The 20,817-nt window shown below is 44.0% G+C and overlaps 1 protein-coding gene across 1 annotated transcript in view; it reads left to right on the forward strand.

Moving 5' to 3' along the window:
- Window positions 1-20,817, forward strand: part of kcnh3 (potassium voltage-gated channel, subfamily H (eag-related), member 3) — a 103,477-nt gene that overhangs the window by 66,897 nt on the left and 15,763 nt on the right. Inside the window, exons 3-8 of the mRNA XM_070915177.1 lie at window positions 1,749-1,883; window positions 7,301-7,440; window positions 9,094-9,352; window positions 11,173-11,330; window positions 11,912-12,113; window positions 17,879-18,253. Of these exons, the coding sequence (XP_070771278.1) occupies window positions 1,749-1,883; window positions 7,301-7,440; window positions 9,094-9,352; window positions 11,173-11,330; window positions 11,912-12,113; window positions 17,879-18,253 (1,269 nt within the window). The remainder of the gene's footprint in view (window positions 1-1,748; window positions 1,884-7,300; window positions 7,441-9,093; window positions 9,353-11,172; window positions 11,331-11,911; window positions 12,114-17,878; window positions 18,254-20,817) is intronic.

The raw sequence follows: 20,817 nt of genomic DNA on the forward strand, positions 1-20,817 counted from the left end.
GAGTTATATAAGTCTGTAACGCTTGAAGAGCAGCTTAACCTCCAGCGGTTTAACTCACGTTCTGGCAGTGATGTACAGGTGTACTCCGGAACCCTGTGACATCACAGTTGGGTGTGGTTACAGGGACAACACCCAGTCACACTCACCAGTGATGCTGGACGTGATCAGAAGTGAAACCGGCTTCAAACCTTCAACCCGAGAGGCAGTGAAGTACTGCTTTTCAGCCAGAGTTCCTCTTTGATGTCAGTTGATTTTAACAAACCTTTGAGGATAAGTTTGTATGGTATCTTTTTACCAGCTGCGTTAAAAACACTGCCACTGATTTAGTTCAGATTCTAAACATCTGCTGGACTCCTCTTAGCGACATCATCACAAAGACAGATGCATGCTCGGCAGTGGAAACACGCGTGATCAGAGCCTGAAGCCTCTCGTGGCATCATACAGCGAAGGTGTTTTCTGTGGTGTTCTGGTTCTCAGCTGAGGCACCGACTTGTGGAGCTTTTAAAGTGAATCTATACTTGCAATCTCCCTCCCCAAAGTGCACCTAATCACATGGGGATCTAGTGAATTCAGAGGGCAGAGATTGCACAGAAAAAGCAGCTTTTCATCCCGACTGAAGGGCCTGAATGAACGTATGGCAGCACATAGAAAGCACTGGGGACATAATGACCTCTCAACTGGTCAAAAGCAAATCATTTATTAATGCATGATGTTGTCAACACAGTCTTTGAGAGGAAAAGAATACTTTGAGGCCTCGGGAAGACAATCAGGTGGACGTGTTAGGATTAAAGCACGTGGTGGTGGTGAGCGGCCGTATCAAAGGGAAATTCAAGATGAGATCTCCTTCGCGTCACATTACATCTCCTAGACAGAAATGAGCTCTGGTCAAGACCAAAGAGAGATTACGCGCATTTTCTCAATCATCTCCATTGTCACTCCCGAGGAATGTACATGGCTCAGTCTCACAGTGATCTCTTTGTGACATTTTCTTACGGGTGTCTCATTTCTGGAGTCACAGCTAAAAGAAAAATGAGAGTCGTGCAAGCTCACGAATGTGTCTCATGAAAGTCTCCCCTCGCGCCTCTCCTCCTCCTCCTCCGACGAGACCGCGATGAGATGCTTCTCAAACACTGCTAAAAATGATCATCTCAATTCTTCACTTCATTCGTCTGCGAGAAGTCTGCTAATGGTCTCTTTTTCATCTCTTCGTTGCTCCCAAGGGACCCTTAAGAGAAGTCACTCAGACACAAATGATCGCAGAATGATCACAGAGGCTCCGCTTAGTCTCGAGACTTCGGAACGAACAACAGACGAGCAACAGATTTTGGGTGACGCGGTACTTGATTCTCTGAGCACCTACTTTGAAGTCCGAGTGTGTGTGTGTGTGTGTGTGTGTGTGTGTGTGTGTGTGTGTGTGTTTTGAGGCGCCAGGTCGGCACCCCAGCTGATACGCATTTCACACGACGCGCAGCGAATCACGGAGGGCTCAGCCTGGCTTCCTATACTCTCTGTGGAAAGACTGAGTTTAAGACCTCCGTAGGCTGCACTTGTGGACGGGACATTGTGCTCAGCGCTGCAAATGGAGTTCATCAATAATCAGTGTATTTCCAGTGGATATTGTTGCACAGTGTATTATTTTATCCTTGGGTAATATTTACATGCAGGGGGAGAAAGAGGTTGTGCCAGGTGATAAATCATGTTTTGGGTGGAAGAGATGCATTGACTGTGTGCGTGTGCGTTCTCTCCAGGTACACAGTTCTGGTGTCTTCTGGACATTGTACCCATCAAGAATGAAAAGGGCGAGGTGGTTCTGTTCCTCGTGTCCCACAAAGACATCACTGACAAGAAGAAGGACCAGGATCCTGAGCAAGGACCTGACACAGGTGGGTTTATGTAGAATGACACCTTTTACACCTTTCACACTGACTTGTATCTAAAAAACCATGAGATGCAGTTCAAAGCTCCAAACACACTCCACCTGTTCTGATACGACACATGTTGCAGCATGTTTATATTATTCGTATTTTTGGTAGCAGTTGTGGTCTCCGTGTTTCACTCCTGTTGATTTTAAAGAAGAAGCTGTGCAGTCTGAGCGTCATTGTAATCACCCTCCCACCACTGGAGAGGGCGGCGTCCCGCGCAACGTCTGGCCTTGCAGCTGTTAAAGTGTCGCTGCAGTTACTGTAATTTCAAACAAACAACAATTAAGCATCAATTAATAATTTTCATCCCTTTTCCCCAGTGTAACTCTCACCCTGATTAAATAAACGCGTCTGTCTATTTGAATAACACATTAATATTAATGGCTGCGTCTATTAAATGCACGAGCGTATACATTCTGTCACAGATGACACACAGCTTGCCGCCCAACATGCTAATGCAGATACTTGATGGGGAGGCCGCAATTGAGATTACCAGACAGTATTTGTGAGTTAATTAGAGGCAGTCGGGGATTAATTGCTGGCAGGGAATATGAAAACTCCACTGACTCCTTTTGTACTCAGTTGCTGACATTAATAAAAAAACACATAAGATATTCGTATATCTAAGTCCACGTAGGGAGGAGAGGGGTCCAGCTGCAGACCCCCCCCCCCCCCCCCCCCCCACGTCTGTTTTTACATAATATATTTCCCAGTATTGACAAACACAAATGTAAGATAACACCTGAACGTTTCACTCTTTGCGTGGCTTTCTTGGATTCTTGGATCTTGGCAGACCTGGGCCCCCCAAACATGAGGTCTGCAGCTGGACCCCGTTTGGCTGGGGTAGATGAATGGGCCAACACATCTTTATTATTGTAACCGTGACCAATTAGGTCCCCTAATCTTCACAAAGTACTGATTTTAATCTAAAACGTGATCTTTCCCTGAACCTAACAAACCTTAATTAACCATAACGTTGTCACAAAACTGATTTATTGATTTGGTATTTTGTCTTCTAATTTGGAGGACATTATACCTGCAGGTCCTTCTACATATTACTTGCCAGAATAGTGCGTCAGTAGGATTTATACTGTGAGCCCCAGCCTGGTTAGCCCCCCTCCAGTATGAGGTTCTTTTGCCTGTGGCCTGCAGGTCAGTTCACCCAGCTGCCATAACGTCTGACCAATTAAAACGTATTTAGCTGTAGATGCGTTGGTTGTATTTTTCTTGGAGCACACATTATTGACTGACCCTCCATCAGTTCCCCGCCCAGAGTTGTTTTGGGGCGTGTCCCGAGCTGTTTTGTTTTTTCGTACTGATCCCAGCATGCAAAGCTGAACGAGCGCATTTGAATGCGTCGTCTTGGTGTGTTCAGGAACTCTGTAATCAGTGTTGTGTAATCCTGCAGACATTACACTGCAAACACTGAACACACACACGTATTACAGACATTCAAATGCGTACTTTTATACATCCAAATCCTGTTTCCAGCGCAAGCCGAGTTCACTACAGAGAACTTGAGAGTTGAATACCGACCCTGTAGAGCGACGGGAAGGGAAGCAGAGTAATCAAGACTCTTAAGATGAAGTGGGGTGTTTAAAGTTTTTATAGATATGCTTTCAGGGCTGCTGTCTGTAGTGCTTCCTGATGGGAAAGAGCACCTGCTTGAAATCACTTACTCAATTTTCCCCCACTTGCCCAGGCTCCCTCATTTGGCTGAATATCTCATTGCCTTCACGCCCGAAATGATTGAGGCCTACTTTCATATGCTCTGGCTGTGTTTTACGCCGAGTTATTACACTTTAAATTCAAGCTACCAAAGTCAGAGTGCGGTACACACCACAGGGGACAGAGGACAAGCCACAAAAAAAAGACGGAAAGGGGAAGGCGAGACAGACGAAAGAGGATTTTTAAATGGCTTCTATTTCCGATTCGTCACTGAGACACAAGCATTAACATAACATCGGGTTTCTGCTAAACTAAGCACCTCTGGATGTGAGAAGGAATGAAAGGCAAGGGAAAAAAAGTAATGAAGGAAAGAAAAGGCTTTGACATTTATGATGTGATGACTTTACACAAACAATCACATTTACCTGCCTCTGCTCCTCAGTGGGAGTCTGCTGACGGGCCCGGGCGGCTCACTTTTGGCACTTAGCTCAGCGTGATGTTTCTTTTCTAAACGCAGAATCGGTTAGTGAGATGGAGGGGGGGGGAACGGGAAAGACAGAGAGAGGCAAGCTACACATTTACGATAGAAAAAAAAAATAAATCAAAGAAAGGAGAGACTTTGACGGCTTAATCGTGCTCGATATGCAAAGCTTTGTACTGAAACACTCACAAAAAACGTACCTTTAAAAACACACTGGTATGCGCACTGTGTTAACTGACCGTATTAATAATTTAAGTTTAGCCAGCCCATATTCTTCCCTGGCTCCCCCAGAGATCCTGCTGTATATTCTGAAAACCAGCAGTGTCAGTAATCGCAGCAGAATAAGGAGAACCACTGATGCTTTACATTGTATTCCCTAATCTGCCCACAGCAAACACATCTCAAACACTCTTTAATACATACAAAAAAAGCGTACTTATTTTAAAAATAACTAAAGAGACTATTTCTTGGCCGGCACCAGTAACTCCCTGGAGTCTGCTATTAATCTTCTAACTCAGCAAGAAATAGGAAATAAGCATATTTCCTCAAAATGTCTAAGTCCTCCTTTAAGGCGTCAGTATGCTCCAAACAAACTAATTTGGACACCGTCTTGTCCGATCATGTCTAAAGGCAGAAGCTTTCATGGCTGTCATAAATCGTTGGTGTGGGGATAACAGAACTCGTCTGTGGGCTTTAAGTGCAGGTTTCTCAGGGTCCATGTGCTCTGCAGTCTTTTATTAACAAGCAAAGGACGTCGGCCTTTAGCTTGTTGACCTCAGCCTACACAAAACCCTCTAGTGTTGACTAAGACCATTAAATGAGGCCAGCTGGTGTCATAAATATGCAATCAATAGTTTATTGTTCTTCTGTACGACACTGAAGACAAAGGCTGCTTCCAGTCTAGAAACTAAAGACATCTGTCATTGTTTCCCAGCTCCTTGTTTTACTAACTGTAGTCAGGACCCCCGGAGACCTTCTGTAGCTTTTCTTCCAGACAAATAAGCTTTCCATCATGAAGGAGGGGAGGGGGGGGGGTTACACAACACTATGCACTGTACCATAAACACATACAGTGCAACCAAAAGGATGTCATAGGCTCCAGTTGACCATAAGGCTGTTTGGGTAGGTTTCTCAGTCACCTGCTTATCCAGGTGCTGCCAATCTGGCCAACAGGTCTGTTTTACAGCAAAAGTCAGGCGCCCATATGTACATTGAAAACCTTTTTTGCTTGCTGCAATCATGTGCTGACTATTAAAAGGTCGTGTCCTGATTAGAAGCTTAACTTTTAGCGTAAGTGGACAAAACCCACAATCGTTGTTTTCTGCAAAGGCTATCTGAAGTGAATACGAGGCTCAATGACAAATTCAGTGGAGATCTCCCGAAATAACTTGGTATAAAATCACCTCTTCGTGTTTCCCTGCTGAGCTGCAGTTCAGGGACAGGAACAGGGATAGGAAGAAAGGACGCTTGTACTGAATAAACTGTAACTTTGGAAGATAATCTACTCGATTTGTCAGCCTCACATTAGCTTCAGATACACTTTTTGGATGCACTGTGGATTTTGTCTCCCACCACTTACATTGAAAGGGATCTCTTAAAGGAATGGGATGATCACAGCAAGTAAAAACAGTTTCAACGGTCATCTGGGCACCTGACTATTGTTTTAGACAGACACATTGTGAGCCTGTCCTTTAATGAGATGCGACGGGTCAGTGAGGGGTGAAAGGCGGTTCTTATGTCACGCAGGGCCGAGGCCGAGTCATCACTGAAGGTGCACTGTTTTCCAGGAGAATTTCCATCACCAGCATTAAAATCATCCCGTCAGCCTCCACCTGACATTGACCCAACCCTCTTCCTCTTTCGTCTTTTTAAAGTATGAGGACGTACAAACTTTTATCTTTGCCAGCACCGTGCGCCTGCTGTCTCCTGTTTAAAGCTTCCCACAAGGAAAGTGTCTCTAACCCGACAGCAACACAACCAGCGTGCCTCCTTTGTACATCTGTCAAAACAGATGCTTTTGCAGATGCTAATGGACTTTTGCAAAAACCAACCAACTGCACAGGACATACAGGAGAGAGACAGAGCAACCAGTGTTAGCGACAGCGGTCCGTTTCTCCGCGCGCCATCTGAACTGTGTCGAGTCTAGATACGATGAACAAATCAAATTTACTGGCCGAAAAATGAAAATGATTTGGTTACAGGGGAGGGTATTTGCCAAGCATGACATCATATTATGGACAGACAGAGGAGCGGTCATAATAGGAAATGTAAAGTGGAAATGGAGAGAACAGAAAAGATTTTCTGTCTCGATGATGGAACAGAAAACATGAATCTACCTACCGGACCTCCGAGGCCTCTGTTCCGTCAGTGTGTGTCCTTGTTTTTGGCCTGCACGCCGAACCTGATCTTACCGTTCATTATTCAATAAAAGGCAGAAAGGACGAGGTGTTGGAGGTGTGCAGCCGTTGTTGATTCTGTTCTGTAAATAAAGATCTGGATCTCAGCCCGGATCGTCTTATTCCACCTAAAGAAAAAGAGACCCGACAGCAGGTCGATATCACATCAAACATTTCCACGCAAACTTTGGCGCAGGGGGCGATGTGACGCACCCTAACGGCAGTTTCACTCCAGAACACGTCAACAAAGACCGATGGTTTGACCCGTGTGAGACTGAGGGTCGCTTCACTGAGACTTTTCATGAGGTGAGGTGGTTTAAGACTCTGACCTATAAGTACATTCACTCAAGTACTGTGCTGTAGTACTGTGCAAATTTGACGTACTTGTACTTTACTTGAGTTACTTTTCTTATCATGCCACTTTCTACTGTCTACTCCACCACATCTCAGAGGAAAATAAAGTACTTTTTACTTTACTTTTACTTTAGTTACTCGTTACTTTACAAAACATACGGAGAGCTTCTAGAATGTGACGTTTTAACTTAAACTTTTATTAAATATTTGGTTCTTAATAACTTGGACCACTGGTTGGACAAAACAAGTCCCAGGGGACTGCATTGAATACTTTTAAGTATATCATTATTTTTTACAGTGACGTATTAGTACTTTTACTTCAGTATAGGATCTGAATACATCCTCCATCGCTGGTTAAAGCACGACGGGCTGAGAGAAGCCGGTGTTTCAGTCAGCACGGTAACACAGAGTGCGGTTTAAAATCGTACCCTGTGTTGTGGACCGGACTGCGGCTCAGCATGTTGCCATCTCCTCCACAGATGAGGAGACAGGTCTGGAGGTGCATCGGGTCACCCGCCCCCCAGGCTTCAACGCCAACCGCCGCCGCAGCCGAGCAGTGCTCTATCACCTGTCGGGACACCTGCAGAAACAAGACAAGAGCAAACTCAAGATCAACAATGTAAGTTTCCCTGCACTCGTACGTCTGGACGAAAGGGTTTGATCTGCTTCCTTGAAAGACTGGACCAACCGTGTGGTCGGTAGCATGGTTCATTATATTTCATCTCATTTTTTGGGGAGTAACAAGATGTTTGGCTGCCGGAAGATGTATTGCATGCCAAACTAGCCCCAGACTGCCTCGCAGGTAATCATTATGTTTACTTTTACTGAGGCTTTTGTATGATTGATGATTGCATTCAAGTCTCAGAAGTAAAGATATGTTCCTCTGTAGGATAAATATAGAACAAGCCAAACTTTAAACCCCCTACAGATTGTTTGACAGCAAACAATCTGTTTTGAAGACATTTCCAGATTCTTCAAAGACTCCAGATGGATTTTTTTTAAGATGACGATCCGGATGGAATAAAAAGTTATATATATATATATATATATATATATACAAAAATACGTTTGTTTAATTGATTCCCAAGTTGCAACTCGAGTTTTTTAAACCAAACAACAGTGAAGTCTGGCCTGTATTTACATTATCATTTGACACAACGCACGTACTGCGCTGGGTCCACTCCCGCTCCGACACAAGCCTTCAAGGGTCACAATCAGGGGGTGATCAGTGTGGCAGCCCGGCGTGGTGGTGTTCGTGTGTTCCCCACGGTGTGGGTCTGCTGCAGACAGATGGTAAGTCGTCCGGAGTATCCTCACTTCTGTTTGACTTTGGGGTGAAAGAGCCGACGTCAGAGGTAAAGCAAACATGCAGAGCTCCGCAGCTTGAATCCTGAAAGTGTGGTGCCCACTTACTGAGCGAACGCATCTGTTTTTATTTTGTATATTAAAGGTGGGTGATTTAAAAACAATAACACAAAATATCCAGGTGAAAAATCCTATTTGTTGCTCAAACATTTTGTAGTTTAAATCTTCTTAAATGAGCAGCTCGTTTGTGTTTCCTCCATATTTTGGTCTTCAGTGTCCTCGAGCAGGAGACACAACAACTTCGTGATTAATGAGGACTTAAAATCAAATTAAACCTATCTGGTTCTTTCATAAAATACACACTTCTCTCAGTGGAAATACGGTATATGCGCAACCTAATTATCCATTTGAAACTAATGTCCTTCTTAAGTGTCTCCTTAAGTTATGAAAAATATTTTCCCACAGTATTTGATATCAACACCTTTTATGGCTGCACTGTTACATCAAATGGAAAACTCTAAAAGTCCTGTGAGTCATATAATATAGATTGTATACACGACAGTCAAGTCCGTTTCATTTATACAGCCCAATATCACAATCGCAGTTTGCCTCAGGGGGCTTTACAGTCTGTACAACAGACAACACGAGAATAAACCTTTTAACAGGGAAATGGACAGCACAGCACAGCACAGCACAGTACAGCACTGTACAGTACAGTACAGTACAGTACAGTACCAGTACTTCACCTTGTTGGAGACCTTGGGATCTTGACTAGAATCCATATTACACTTCTGTGGGTTTTCATAATGCCTCTCTGCTCAAAGTGAGTTTGAAGAGGTCCAGTAAGTGTGTGTGTGTGTGTGTTGGGTAGAGGGAGGGAGAGAGAGATGTAAAAAGTGGAAAACCTGGAACATGAGAGAGAGAGAGAGAGATGTGTTAACCTGTCTCTCCCTGTCTTCCAATCCAGAACATGTTCGGGGATAAGCCTCCAATCCCGGAGTACAAGGTAGCAGCCATTCAGAAGTCTCGCTTCATCCTCCTCCACTATGGGACCTTCAAGGCCGGCTGGGATTGGTTGATTCTGCTGGCGACCTTCTACGTGGCCGTCACCGTGCCCTACAACGTGTGCTTCACGGTGGTGGGAGGGCGGGACGAAGGGAGCAGCAGCGCCCCGCGAAGCCCGCCCAGCGTCAGCGACATCCTTGTGGAGATCCTGTTTATTTTAGGTGAGAGAGGGAAATGCTGTCGTCTTTTCCACCGACATTCCTGCCACAAGATGGTTTAAGTCTAGAGACAAGATGAATGAATTAGTCACAGAGGGCGCACACGTTCCAGCTGATGTCCACACTTGTTAAATAAGTGCTTTCTTTTATCAAACACCAATTCTAGCTTCAGTCATCAACTAAGACTAAAAGATTGGCTGTTTGTTCAGCATTGTATTAACCGCCGCTGGTGGGAGGCCAATAAAACAGCCCGGATCTGAGAGGCTCATCAGTAATCATAAAAGTTTTGTGGAAGTTTTTAATGATGCATGCGCAGCAGCGAAAGGATATGAGCCATTACGCGGTAGAGCATTACGTCTCATTGCTATCTCATTTCCTAGAAAACAACCAGTCTCTTTGTCCCCAGTCTTGTCCTTCTAACCGTAGGAAAGTTGTATGAGTGCTCTTCAATGGACAATTTGCCTTAATGGAAAAGAGTGAGCACAAGCCCTCCATCAATAAACGTCTGCAATGAAATTATACAACCGGCCCGCAGTTAAATGGATGACTCCTGTCAGTCGATATCCCATTTGTTAGGCCTAATCGGCCGGCCTGTTTATCAATACGTTCACTCAGCCAACGACAGTGGATTGAAATGTGCCATAAGGCTTCCGATTATTCGTTAGTTTCTGTTAATGAGCTGCTCTTCGTCAACTAACTGCATCCTTTTAGCCATTTAACAACAAACGGCATGCTCTGTATCTCACATCACTTTGCTTTCTGTTAATGCCCGGGACCGTGTAAGACGTGAACAAGGAACCGTTTTGAGGATTACTGGAGCATTCGAGGAGGAAAATCTAAGGTTCATCTGTCACATTTATGAGCCATGTGGTGAGATAAGAAGACGACCAAGTGAGCAAACTTGGAAGTCAGGAAACAGATTGTGTTTAAAGTATTTTCTTCAATTAAAGCAGCTAACTCTTATGTTTCAGTTCTTAAATGCAGCAACTGGAAGAGTTTGCTGACCCTGCACTTTTTGAAACCTAAACAAATTAAAAGGTAGAGGCCGCAGACTGTTCACTGTTATAGGTCACTGGATGTCTCAACGTAGTTTTAAAGTCCCCTTCCAAGTTTCTCTGCGTTTACCTTAAATCTCAGTTTAACGCATGAACGTAGGAGCAGGATTTTGTGACATCACAACTAGTTTGGGAACAAATCATGGTCCAAAGTGAAAGTTGGACAAGAGTGATGTGGAAACCTTAGGACTTTTTAGTGAAGTTTATCGAAAATAAAAATACTTACAAGCCCATAGATTCTGGATTTTCCAGTGAGGGAGAAGGAGTAGATTTAATTATTTTTGTGGAAAAAACTCATATCAGACACAAAATTAATATTCAAAGCAGATCATTTTTGAAATTCTTAAAACATGTCTGGAGGGGATCTTCAAGTATTCATCTATTCGGTTTCATATTGTACTGAAGACATTGCAACTAACTGAAAATAATAAATGGATCTATAAACTGCTTTGAAAATGATCACTAACGTAGTGTAACCGTCCCTGAGAGGTCAGACATGGTCCTGTGTTTTAAACCCAAGGGGGCCTAAAGTTCCCAGCTCAAGTTCCCTGGACCTGCTGTGAAACTGACGTTGCACTTTTTGACCTCTGCACGACTTTTAGTGAATCTGTTGAAACCTCCGACGAGTAGTGAAGACCGGTTCATAGTTGTTCTTGTCAGTTTATGAATCGCTGTCATTGCTCTGTATGTTCTTCACCATCACGCGACAGGAAGCACCTGCTGGTACTTCCTGCCGTCAGCTTCTGCTGTTGTTGTCGTCCTCTGCAGACATACTGCTGAACTTTCGAACTACCTTTGTGAGCACGTCGGGTCAGGTAGTGTACGACGCCCGCTCCATCTGCATTCACTACGTCACCACCTGGCTCTTTGTTGATCTCATTGCCGCCCTGCCCTTTGACCTGCTGTATGCTTTCAACGTCAGCGTGGTGAGTCCCCTCTGTGTGTGTGTGTGTGTGTGTGTTATTGTGTGTCTGTCTGTGGACATTTGTGCGTTTTGTGTGTGACAAATCAGGCTACTTTATTCACCTTTTGTGGGGGGGGGGGGGTTTCCAGGAAAGAGAAACACTTGAATGTGGACATGCACTCATTAACCACACTAACACGCTGATGCTAACCAGATTTGGAGAAGGTGAGAATTAATGCATAATGTCAGCGGCTCCCTTGTGAATTTATTAGATCAACATTTCATCCAAACCTGACGCTCATCAGACAAACAAATGGCACCGAGCCGATCTGATGTCAGCGCACATAATGCAGGTCTCATTCATTTGTGTTTCCGCGCTCAGAATCCTGAAAGAGGAGGCTAAATTACTACACAAGGATGCAAGACTCATTTTTTACTTCTCATTTGGAGCTGAAAAATGATTTTATATGAAGAATAAATTAAAGATCTACACAGGCTGAAAGAAGTGCTCATGTTTTAAAGAATAATTTATATATTAAATAATATTGAAGGTTTAGCCTGTGTGTGTGTGTGAACCGGTGTGGTGTGTGTCTATCTGTGCAGTACTTTGGGGTCCACCTGTTGAAGACGGTGCGGCTGCTTCGGTTACTGCGGCTGCTGCAGAAGCTGGAGCGATACTCCCAGTACAGCGCGGTGGTTCTGACTCTGCTGATGTCCATGTTCGCCCTGCTGGCCCACTGGATGGCCTGCGTCTGGTACTTCATCGGTCGCAGGGAGATCGAAAGTCCTGGCTCCTGGGATATTGGTTAGTACCCACTTTTATCACCCACACAAAGTATAATTATAATTTCCAGGTACATTTACTTTACTGGAGTTTTTCTATTTTATGCTATGTTTGACTTCTTCTCCACTAAATTTCCTTGACAATGTCAGCTCCAGCCTCCCACCACCCTCTAAAGGATAAGCAGGTGTGGCCGATGGACGGATGGATATTGCCGCTTTTACTTTTACTTTACATTTTGGGAAAAAGGCTTATTCCCTTTCTCGCTGAGAGTAAGGTTAGAAGATCAAAAACACGGTTTGTCCGTTAAATATTAAGCTACAGCCAGCAGTTGGGTAGCTTAGCTTAGCTTAGCATGAAAACTGGAAGGATTTCTTGGCCGTTAGCAGTTACTTTCCGGAGTCTTGTTACAATAATGACTATTGTTTTTGGTAAAAAAAAATCTGTTTGGCAGATTTTGTTGCCTCCGGACAGAGCCAGGATAGCTGTTTCCCCAGTCTTTGTGCTAAGCTAACCAGCTGCTGGCCGCAGCTTCATATTTAATGTACAGATACGAGAGCTGTATCAGTCCTGTCATCGAACTGTCTGCCAGAGAGTTTACAGTAAACTGTGCACTCCTCAGATCTGAATGTTGTTGTTGCAGCAGCTTTATGGTTCATTTTCTCTGGCTGGAGAGCTTTTAGTGCTCAGATCGCTTAAGTTTTTAATTGTCACCGTGCATCTACTATGAATATCCTGCCAGTGCCAGACACCAGGATTTCATTTGGGCAAAGTGAGCAAGTCTACAGCATCACAGTTAGAAAAGATTGGATACTCCATCACTCTTCTCAATTATACTGTAAGCCACTGTCCTCAGTAATTATTTTAGGGTTGCCAAATGCAGATGAAATGAGATCTTATCTTATTGCGGCCCCACTTTAGTGGTTTAGTATGATGAGATGGGCCGATTCAGCTTGAACCACTTGCACGTTCACCTACCTCGTCTTGGCCGAAAGGCGGATCCAAACTGCCACATATCGAGCCTCAGCAGAGCGACGTCGGTTATTTGGTATCCACAACAAAGGCTCAGAAGCAGTTACGCAGAAGGACGGCCCCCTCGCGTCTCTCAATTTCCAGCACGACGGATTGTGATGCTTTTAATAAGACGCAGCTTTGTTGTTTATTCCACAGAGAGAATCTCAAATCCTGCGGGCATGACACGAAGCCCTGACACACAATCTGATAAACTTGTAAAGACGTACGTACAGACAGGCAGTATCCAAAGGCGCAAAAACTTTAATCCTTTTGACTGTGACCTTGGGGAAAGATCAACAGCCATCTTTGTGTGTCTTTCATGCTGTTCTACCTAAACGTCAGACACAAGCACGTTGTTGAGCCGAATAATGGACTGTAAACGAGCATGTTTCCTAAGCTATGGACTCATGATGAGCTGTATACTCCCATCGCTTCTCCGCCTTTTCTGTTTTCAGTGTGTTCTCCCTTGTTTTCTCTCTCTCCCTCTCTCTCTCTCTCTCTCTCTCTCTCATTGATTTGTACCAACCTACCTCTCGTTATCCATCCAGCAAACCACATAATGACAGACAGTAACACCGCAGTCAATTCGTGTCAGCGGTCCCTCAATTTGTGATTCCGACAGACGGGCGAATCCAGTAACAAAGACCAGTCCGCAGCCTGACCTTTCTGTGACACCAACCGCAAATCACAAAAGAGGTCTGATATCGGCATGTACATAGGTTGAACTGCGCTGTCTGCCAGTCAGCCAGTTGGGAGAGATACAGTTTTTGTCTGCAGGGCTATCAATAATTCAAGGGCAGTGAAGCCACGGCCCACCCTGCAGCCCCTCCATGGAGCTGTAGTCACCACACACACACACACAAGCCACAATCTACTGACATGGACACAAAAAGAGGATAAAGAAATGGACATTAACATGGACCTGGCATATTAGGTTTCTAAAGGAAGCTTTTGACGAACGACGGCAGGTTTACCTCTCAAGATGTTTCCACATTTCACCACCTTTTGGAGGGCCAGCATACAGCTGGAGACTGAGCCCATGAGTCAAGTAAAAACAACCCCAAATACAGTACAGTACCCTTCTTACATTTCTTATATCTTCATTTTGAAAACCACCTCAAGGGAAATATCTAGCACCCCATAGAGGAACTGCATCTTGAAATATGTCAACAAACCCCATGAGAAGACCAAACCAAGGATGTGTTCGTTGACCTCTCTATGCTTTCCAACCTCCCTACCCTTTGACAATCAGCCCAAAGCCCACTGGTTCCTACTGAAGACAAAACAGCTGTGCACTGTGGATTTTATTCAATGTAAATATGGGGACTATTTTCAGCTGTGGATTAATACACATTTGGTTCTCTTTGTGAGTATTTGGGGCACCTGGATGGTGTATGTGGTGAATCAGAATAAACTACAGTGGTCTTGTTTGTTGTAATGAAGGGACATGTCACCCAGTGCTCATTTGCGTGTTTTTAATATTTGATGTGTTTTTAATTGAGTTCTGCGGCCCAGAGGAATAAGCTCTGTCCAGGCCAAATGTGGCTACGCGGGCGATGCTTTTTAATGGGCTCAATTTATTGTTTGTCTTTTCATGGGATCCGTTGGGAGTGAGAAATGGATAAAATATCATCATCCTTCGTGGACCAGATGTGTGGGACAGTGTCAAGAAGTCCCCGCGCCTGCTCACACCAGAAAGCGGCACATTAGGTGGAGCTGGAAGCTTGGTGGTGCAGGGAGCTAGCGCCTGCCTGCCGTAATAGCCCGCCAAGCTAGCTGTCTTGCTAACTGCCAATTAGCAACGTGGCTAGCTTGGTCGCTAACCGAACCGTTGGAACAGTTTATTTATTGACTCCTGACTCACGGCTGACTGCAAACCAGGCCTCTTTTGTGGAGTTTATAGAACTGGATGGTGCATCACAGCTTATATAATATAGCTCCCTCCATGTTGGAATGTCTCGCTCTCAAGTCAACAGAATCACACTAAACTAAAAGAGTATTAACACTTTTTTTTCCACATGTCGTCACAAACGTCAGCATACACTTTATACTCCGTGAGATGTGTTTGTTCTGCTACATATACTTTTCAGTTGGCCCCACCGGGGATGAACGCAGTACGTTGAATTGAACTGAATCAAATTCGTTGTGAACAAATCAGACTGAGCACAGCGGTTCCATTATTATAATAATTTGATTTCAGTCCAAAATGTCCCCTCGTTGTAAGTGGTGGTGTGACAGAGCGTGAGACAGGAGTTCAGGACCACAGACAGCTCCCATGAGTTCCAGTCAGCTCAGGAGGCGGAGGAACAATGCACAAGACGGGAGTCTCGTGTCCAGATGAGATTTAAGACTCTTTCGTTTAGATTACACACATGCGCGTCTCACAAACTACTAAACGCGCGAATGAATGGCATTTATGAACTGCGAGCAAGGCGTCCCAAACCGCCTCCTCCCCTGTGTTAAGAGGGTTAGGGTTATGAATGAGGTGGACAAAATAATAGCGACACCTGTGGCAACCGAGGGTACATCTTCTGAAAGACTGGAGGTCAGTTGGTTGGGTTGTCAGGTTTGCTTGTTTTGTTTGCTTTTTGTTGTTTTTATTTATGTTGATCATGTCTGGGTGGCAGAGTGCATGTAAACACCGAGCGTGGACTTGATCCATGGATGATCCGCAAAGCTTTAATTCATCACGTAAACTCATAGTGACTTGATCACTTGTTAATGGTGAGCAACAGGAGTTCAGGATGCATCCTATCACCTGGAGAGATCATCAATATTCCTAATACTTCTATTGTACCTATCTAGAGTTCTTAATAGAGATTTACAGATTTACCACAATCTTGTTTTGATCACATGATAAATGTTTACAATGCGTCTGACTCGACAGAAACACTCAGAGACCACAGACACCACATCATCCTATATATGTATATTATTACTGGATTATGATTAGTGATGCATTAATGTGTAAACATCACTAATGTTGCAGCTGGTAAAGGCGGAGCTGATTTCAGTAGCTTAAAGCACCATCGTAATACGTCATCATTTATTAGTTGATTTATCTTTTGTATTAATAATCGTAGTAATAGTAACTAATGTTAAGAAAATGTAGTTGAAAGTACAATATCGTAGATGTATTTTTAGCATGAAATGGAAATACTCAAGTCCCTCAACTACAGTACTTGAGAAAATGTACTTGGTTACACTTTATTGTGGTCCTATATAACATCCCTTCTTCCCTCCACGTTCCATTATGCATTGACAAGATGAAAAAAAATAAATCTTTGTACTTTATTTTTTATACTTGCTTACTTACACTCCCATACTGATCCACAGGCGTAGACATGAATGCAGCATAACGTCTCAGTCGGGCCCGCGTCTCCTCAGGATGGCGGAGGTTAAGTTGCACTAATGGCAAAGTAATTAGGAAACCACTCAGGTGTTAAATCCTCTAATGTTGTTGGTTTAGCTGCTTGACTGAGACTCTGCTCGCAGCACGATCGTCACTCCTGCTTATTTATGCTGGCAGGCTGGTCTCACTGTCTGAGAGCTCACACACACACACACACACACACACAAGGTCAAAGCTGCCCGCCTGAAGTGTGTGATGCCGGAGATCAATGAGTGGATGCAGCCATATTGTATTATTCATATTCCCTCTCTTGCAGTCTTTCTTTTCCTGATTCTGCTGTCAGTGGCTCAGCTGGGTTTCACCACTCATCCACTCACAAACTCTGTTTTTCAATAATTCATCCTTCCTCCTTCACTTTCTACCCTTCCTCCTTCTTCCTTCCTTCCTTCCTTCCCTCCCCTGAAGCTGAACTGTCTCTATCAACTCTTTCACACAGCACCCTGGTGTCTTTTTTTGTTCACAAAGTGAAACATTTGCACATTTATCTAGTCCCTCGGTCTCATTTAGAGGGCTCGTTTGCCCTTTTGGATTCTTGGTTTTCATTTGATTTGTTTATTTCTGGTCAAAGACACCCTGTTAGGCAGAAGGATGTACATGTTCCAGGAGACAGATGAGCAGAAGAAGTAAAGTCATTAATGTGAGCCTCACTATCCGGCACAGGTCCTGCAGGGGCTGGCTGCTCGCCCCAGAGTTGTAGATGCCTACAGGGTTGGACGAAATAAAGACAGCAATGCCCCAATGTGAAAATACTCTGCTACAATTTATTGTAATGCAGTGAAAATTCTACTTGAGTAAATGTACACAATGGCCCCATGTTAAATTATTGAACCTTATGCTTAATACCTTAATATTTGGTGCACTCAAATCTTGTGCAACATGACAATAAAGAATACTTTTCGTGGTTTGGTTGCAGGACAAGATACAACTTCATCAAGCAGAGCTTTGCATAACAAAATACAAAACTCCTGTGTGGTTATACAGGGCCTTTAATGTATCATAATGCTTCATGTTTTATGTGTAAAATCGAAGTAACTATCTAACTCGCTAACTTACGCTAGTTACATAAATGAAGTAGTAGTAGGATAAAGGATAAAGTTGCATAAACTGGAAATACTCAAGCGCCTCAAAATGGTACTTCAGTACAGTACTTGAGTAAATGTACTTAGTTACTTTCCACCTCTGAATGCCTAATAAATATTCAGCTATAAATGCTCTTTAGCAGGAATACTGTGCTTCTGATAGAAGTAGTGGAATAATAACATCTGTCTCGTTCAGCTCCGGTAGCTGAAAAAGACGTGTCTACCTTTGAGCAGTTAAACAAAGTAAATTTTTCTCTCTCTCTCTCTCTCTCTGTCTCTCTCAGGTTGGCTCCATGAGCTGGCCAAACGTCTGGGTACCCCCTACTTCCTGTCCCCCCTGACAACGCTGGTCCCCGCCACGGTCGGCAGCCTCCCGGCCAACAGCAGCCAGTGGAACGTGTCGGGGTCGGAGGTCGGAGGGCAGGCGTCCTGGAACTCCAGCCAGTATTACGGAAACGTGTCCGGAGGGGAGGCCGTGTCGGGGACGGGCGCTGGGGGCGGGAGTTTCGGGGGCCTGGGTGGCGGCCCGTCAATGCGTAGCAGCTACGTGACGTCGCTCTACTTTGCCCTCAGCAGTCTCACCAGTGTGGGCTTTGGGAATGTGTCAGCCAACACGGACTCAGAGAAGATCTTCTCCATCTGCACCATGCTCATAGGAGGTGAGAAACGTGTGTGTGTGTGTGTGTGTGTGTGTGTGTGTGTGTGTGTGTGTGTGTGTGTTTTGGTTAATGCTCTTAGTTTGTGCCCCAGCATGTTAGTGTCTTCCTCTCAGGGTGTGAAGCTCTCAGACTTAAGTACTCAGCTCATTATCTGGAGCCAGCGAGACATCAACACGCAGCTGAGCACATTCTCTTTTTAATTGCTCCTTTTTCATATTGGTGAGATAACGGTAAATGTACACACACACACACACACTCACTTATATGCAAAACCATCCATTAACTGTCTCATTAGTCCCACTTTCTTGGCTGAGGGGTTTCACTACAGGATCTATTTAAAAAAGTTTATAACTCTGCAACATTGGACATTTTTTGAACCTCTCCAACCTGTTTCTCGTGAACGGTCGCAAGACCGTCCATCACTGTTGGTATGTCGGTGTGAATCCAGACGATCCGATGGTCATATTCTCTAGAATATGACCTCGTAACTTCAATATGCTCCAATAATGGCGTTTTATTTAAACTAAGAAACTTTTTAACGGTGGGTTCTGATGCATTGATTTGAACCTGTTTTCGTGTTGAAAATGTCAAGAAGGTTTAAAAGCATTAAACATCAACATAAAAGGATCAATGAAGTGCCATAAAAAAGGAATTCAATATGTGAATGAATTTTGTCCAGTGAAGGTCAGAAGATTAATCTTTGATGCTAACTGATAACTATGTTGCAGTCACTGAGGATAACAACACAAGAAAATCCTCCTTTCAGTTGTCTTTAAACACTCAAATATCGCAAACAATAAGACAACAAACATACCAATGCAGAGACGATGGGGTTTTTTGACTTGTAAAGCATCTTTTCAAGGCCCCTCCGATGTGATTAAGTAGACCTGTGGGGAAACTATTCCACAGAACCGCAGCCAAAATTCAACATTTGTGCCATTTGTTGAGCGACCTCTTGTGAAGCAGTTCCCTAAATCCTTTTCAACAATCCTCTTAACTGTCCTGAAGTGCTCACGCTCAACATGCGTTTTTTTTTTTTAATGAGCTGGATCAATAGCTATAGTATCTATTATTACTTCCACAAAAAACATAAAATATGTGTTGGATCTTCACAGCAACGCACTACTTGTTTGAGCTTTGAATTCTGATGGGGTTTTTTTTTCTGTGCTGATGCGCGTCCTTAATGAAGAGAGCCCAGTGTTCAGGAGGAAAGCAATAAAAGAAGAAATGAGAAAGAAAGGGGAGGGAAGGGAAAGGTTGTGTGCTTGAGAGACATGACCAGATTTATGGTCAGAGGACGCAGTGATGTGTGGGGATGTCTCAGGGCCTCAGTGCACATTAAGTGGGCTGTAAATGACCACACACACACACACACACGCAGAAACACACTTTTACTTTATATTATACCTGCGGGAACATTGTATTGACTTGCATTCATTTTCGGGGGGGGGGGGGGGGTTAAAACCGTAACTTTAACCACAACTGCCCACATGCAGTTATGTGAGCTCATGTGTGACAATGAAAAGAAGAGAATACTTGGCACACACACACACAGCTTATGTCTGTATTTGGCGTTTCCTGGATGAAAGAATAATGAAATCTGATAATTTTCCAGTGGAAAGTGCCGTACCTTACATGTTAATCAGCGAAGAGGGGCTTCATTTGAAGGGGTCACTAGCCAAACAGGTTGGGAACCACTGGTTTATAGGATCAATACTTAGTAGAGCATCAAATATGAGAGACGGACGGACGGACACGTTGTCGGTTTGGTCTTTTCACGAGGTTTGGTGACGACAAGAAAAACCTAGAATAAAGCTATCCTTTTCCTTTGATTGCATGTGGGTGTGTTTTGCGTTGCGTTGATTTTTGATTACGACAACCGACAGCAGCGTCATTAAACTCACACACAGAGTCCAGGTCTCTGGTGGGGAGCTGCCCTGAAGCAGCGTGTGCCCTTCAGCTGCACCTGAAAGACTTTATACACCAGAGTTTTCCAGAACTGTTCGCTGGGTCACCCCACCTTGAAGGAGCAGCCATCCTAAAATATAGCCATTAGCCTGGGTGTCAATGGGCGGTGTAAGTGTCCTGTAGGCTGAGCGCTGCCTCAGCAGCTTTTCTACTTGGGCAAGAATTCAATTCAGGGAGAGAAAGTCGGGAAAGTACATTATAGACTAGTTCCAGTCATCAGCGGTTGGCTGCTCATTAGCTGCGTTCACATTCAAAGCAAACCTGAGTGTGTTTAGTAAATATGAACCACCCCCCCCCCCCATCGCTCACACTGGCATTAGAGCTGTTTTGGGCTTTAGGATAATAATTTAGTTGTTCTTATTAGTGTTTTGTTCACTAGAAATAAAAGATTTATTCAACATTGGGATTATTGTTATTTCAGAAGTGTGTTGCTGCCATTTTGTGAAAGCAGTAATCCACTTGAAGCGGCGCTTTATGGCGGTTTTAGAGCAGCTAAGTCGCTTTAAGCCCTTTGCTCTTCAACTTCTTGGGGTTTATAAAGACGTCCTGCTGTGCAGAAGCATTATGGGATTTTCCTGAGGGACGTTTTTTAGATA

The sequence above is a fragment of the Enoplosus armatus genome, chromosome 11, assembly GCF_043641665.1.
Source record: "Enoplosus armatus isolate fEnoArm2 chromosome 11, fEnoArm2.hap1, whole genome shotgun sequence".
NCBI lineage: Eukaryota > Metazoa > Chordata > Actinopteri > Centrarchiformes > Enoplosidae > Enoplosus > Enoplosus armatus.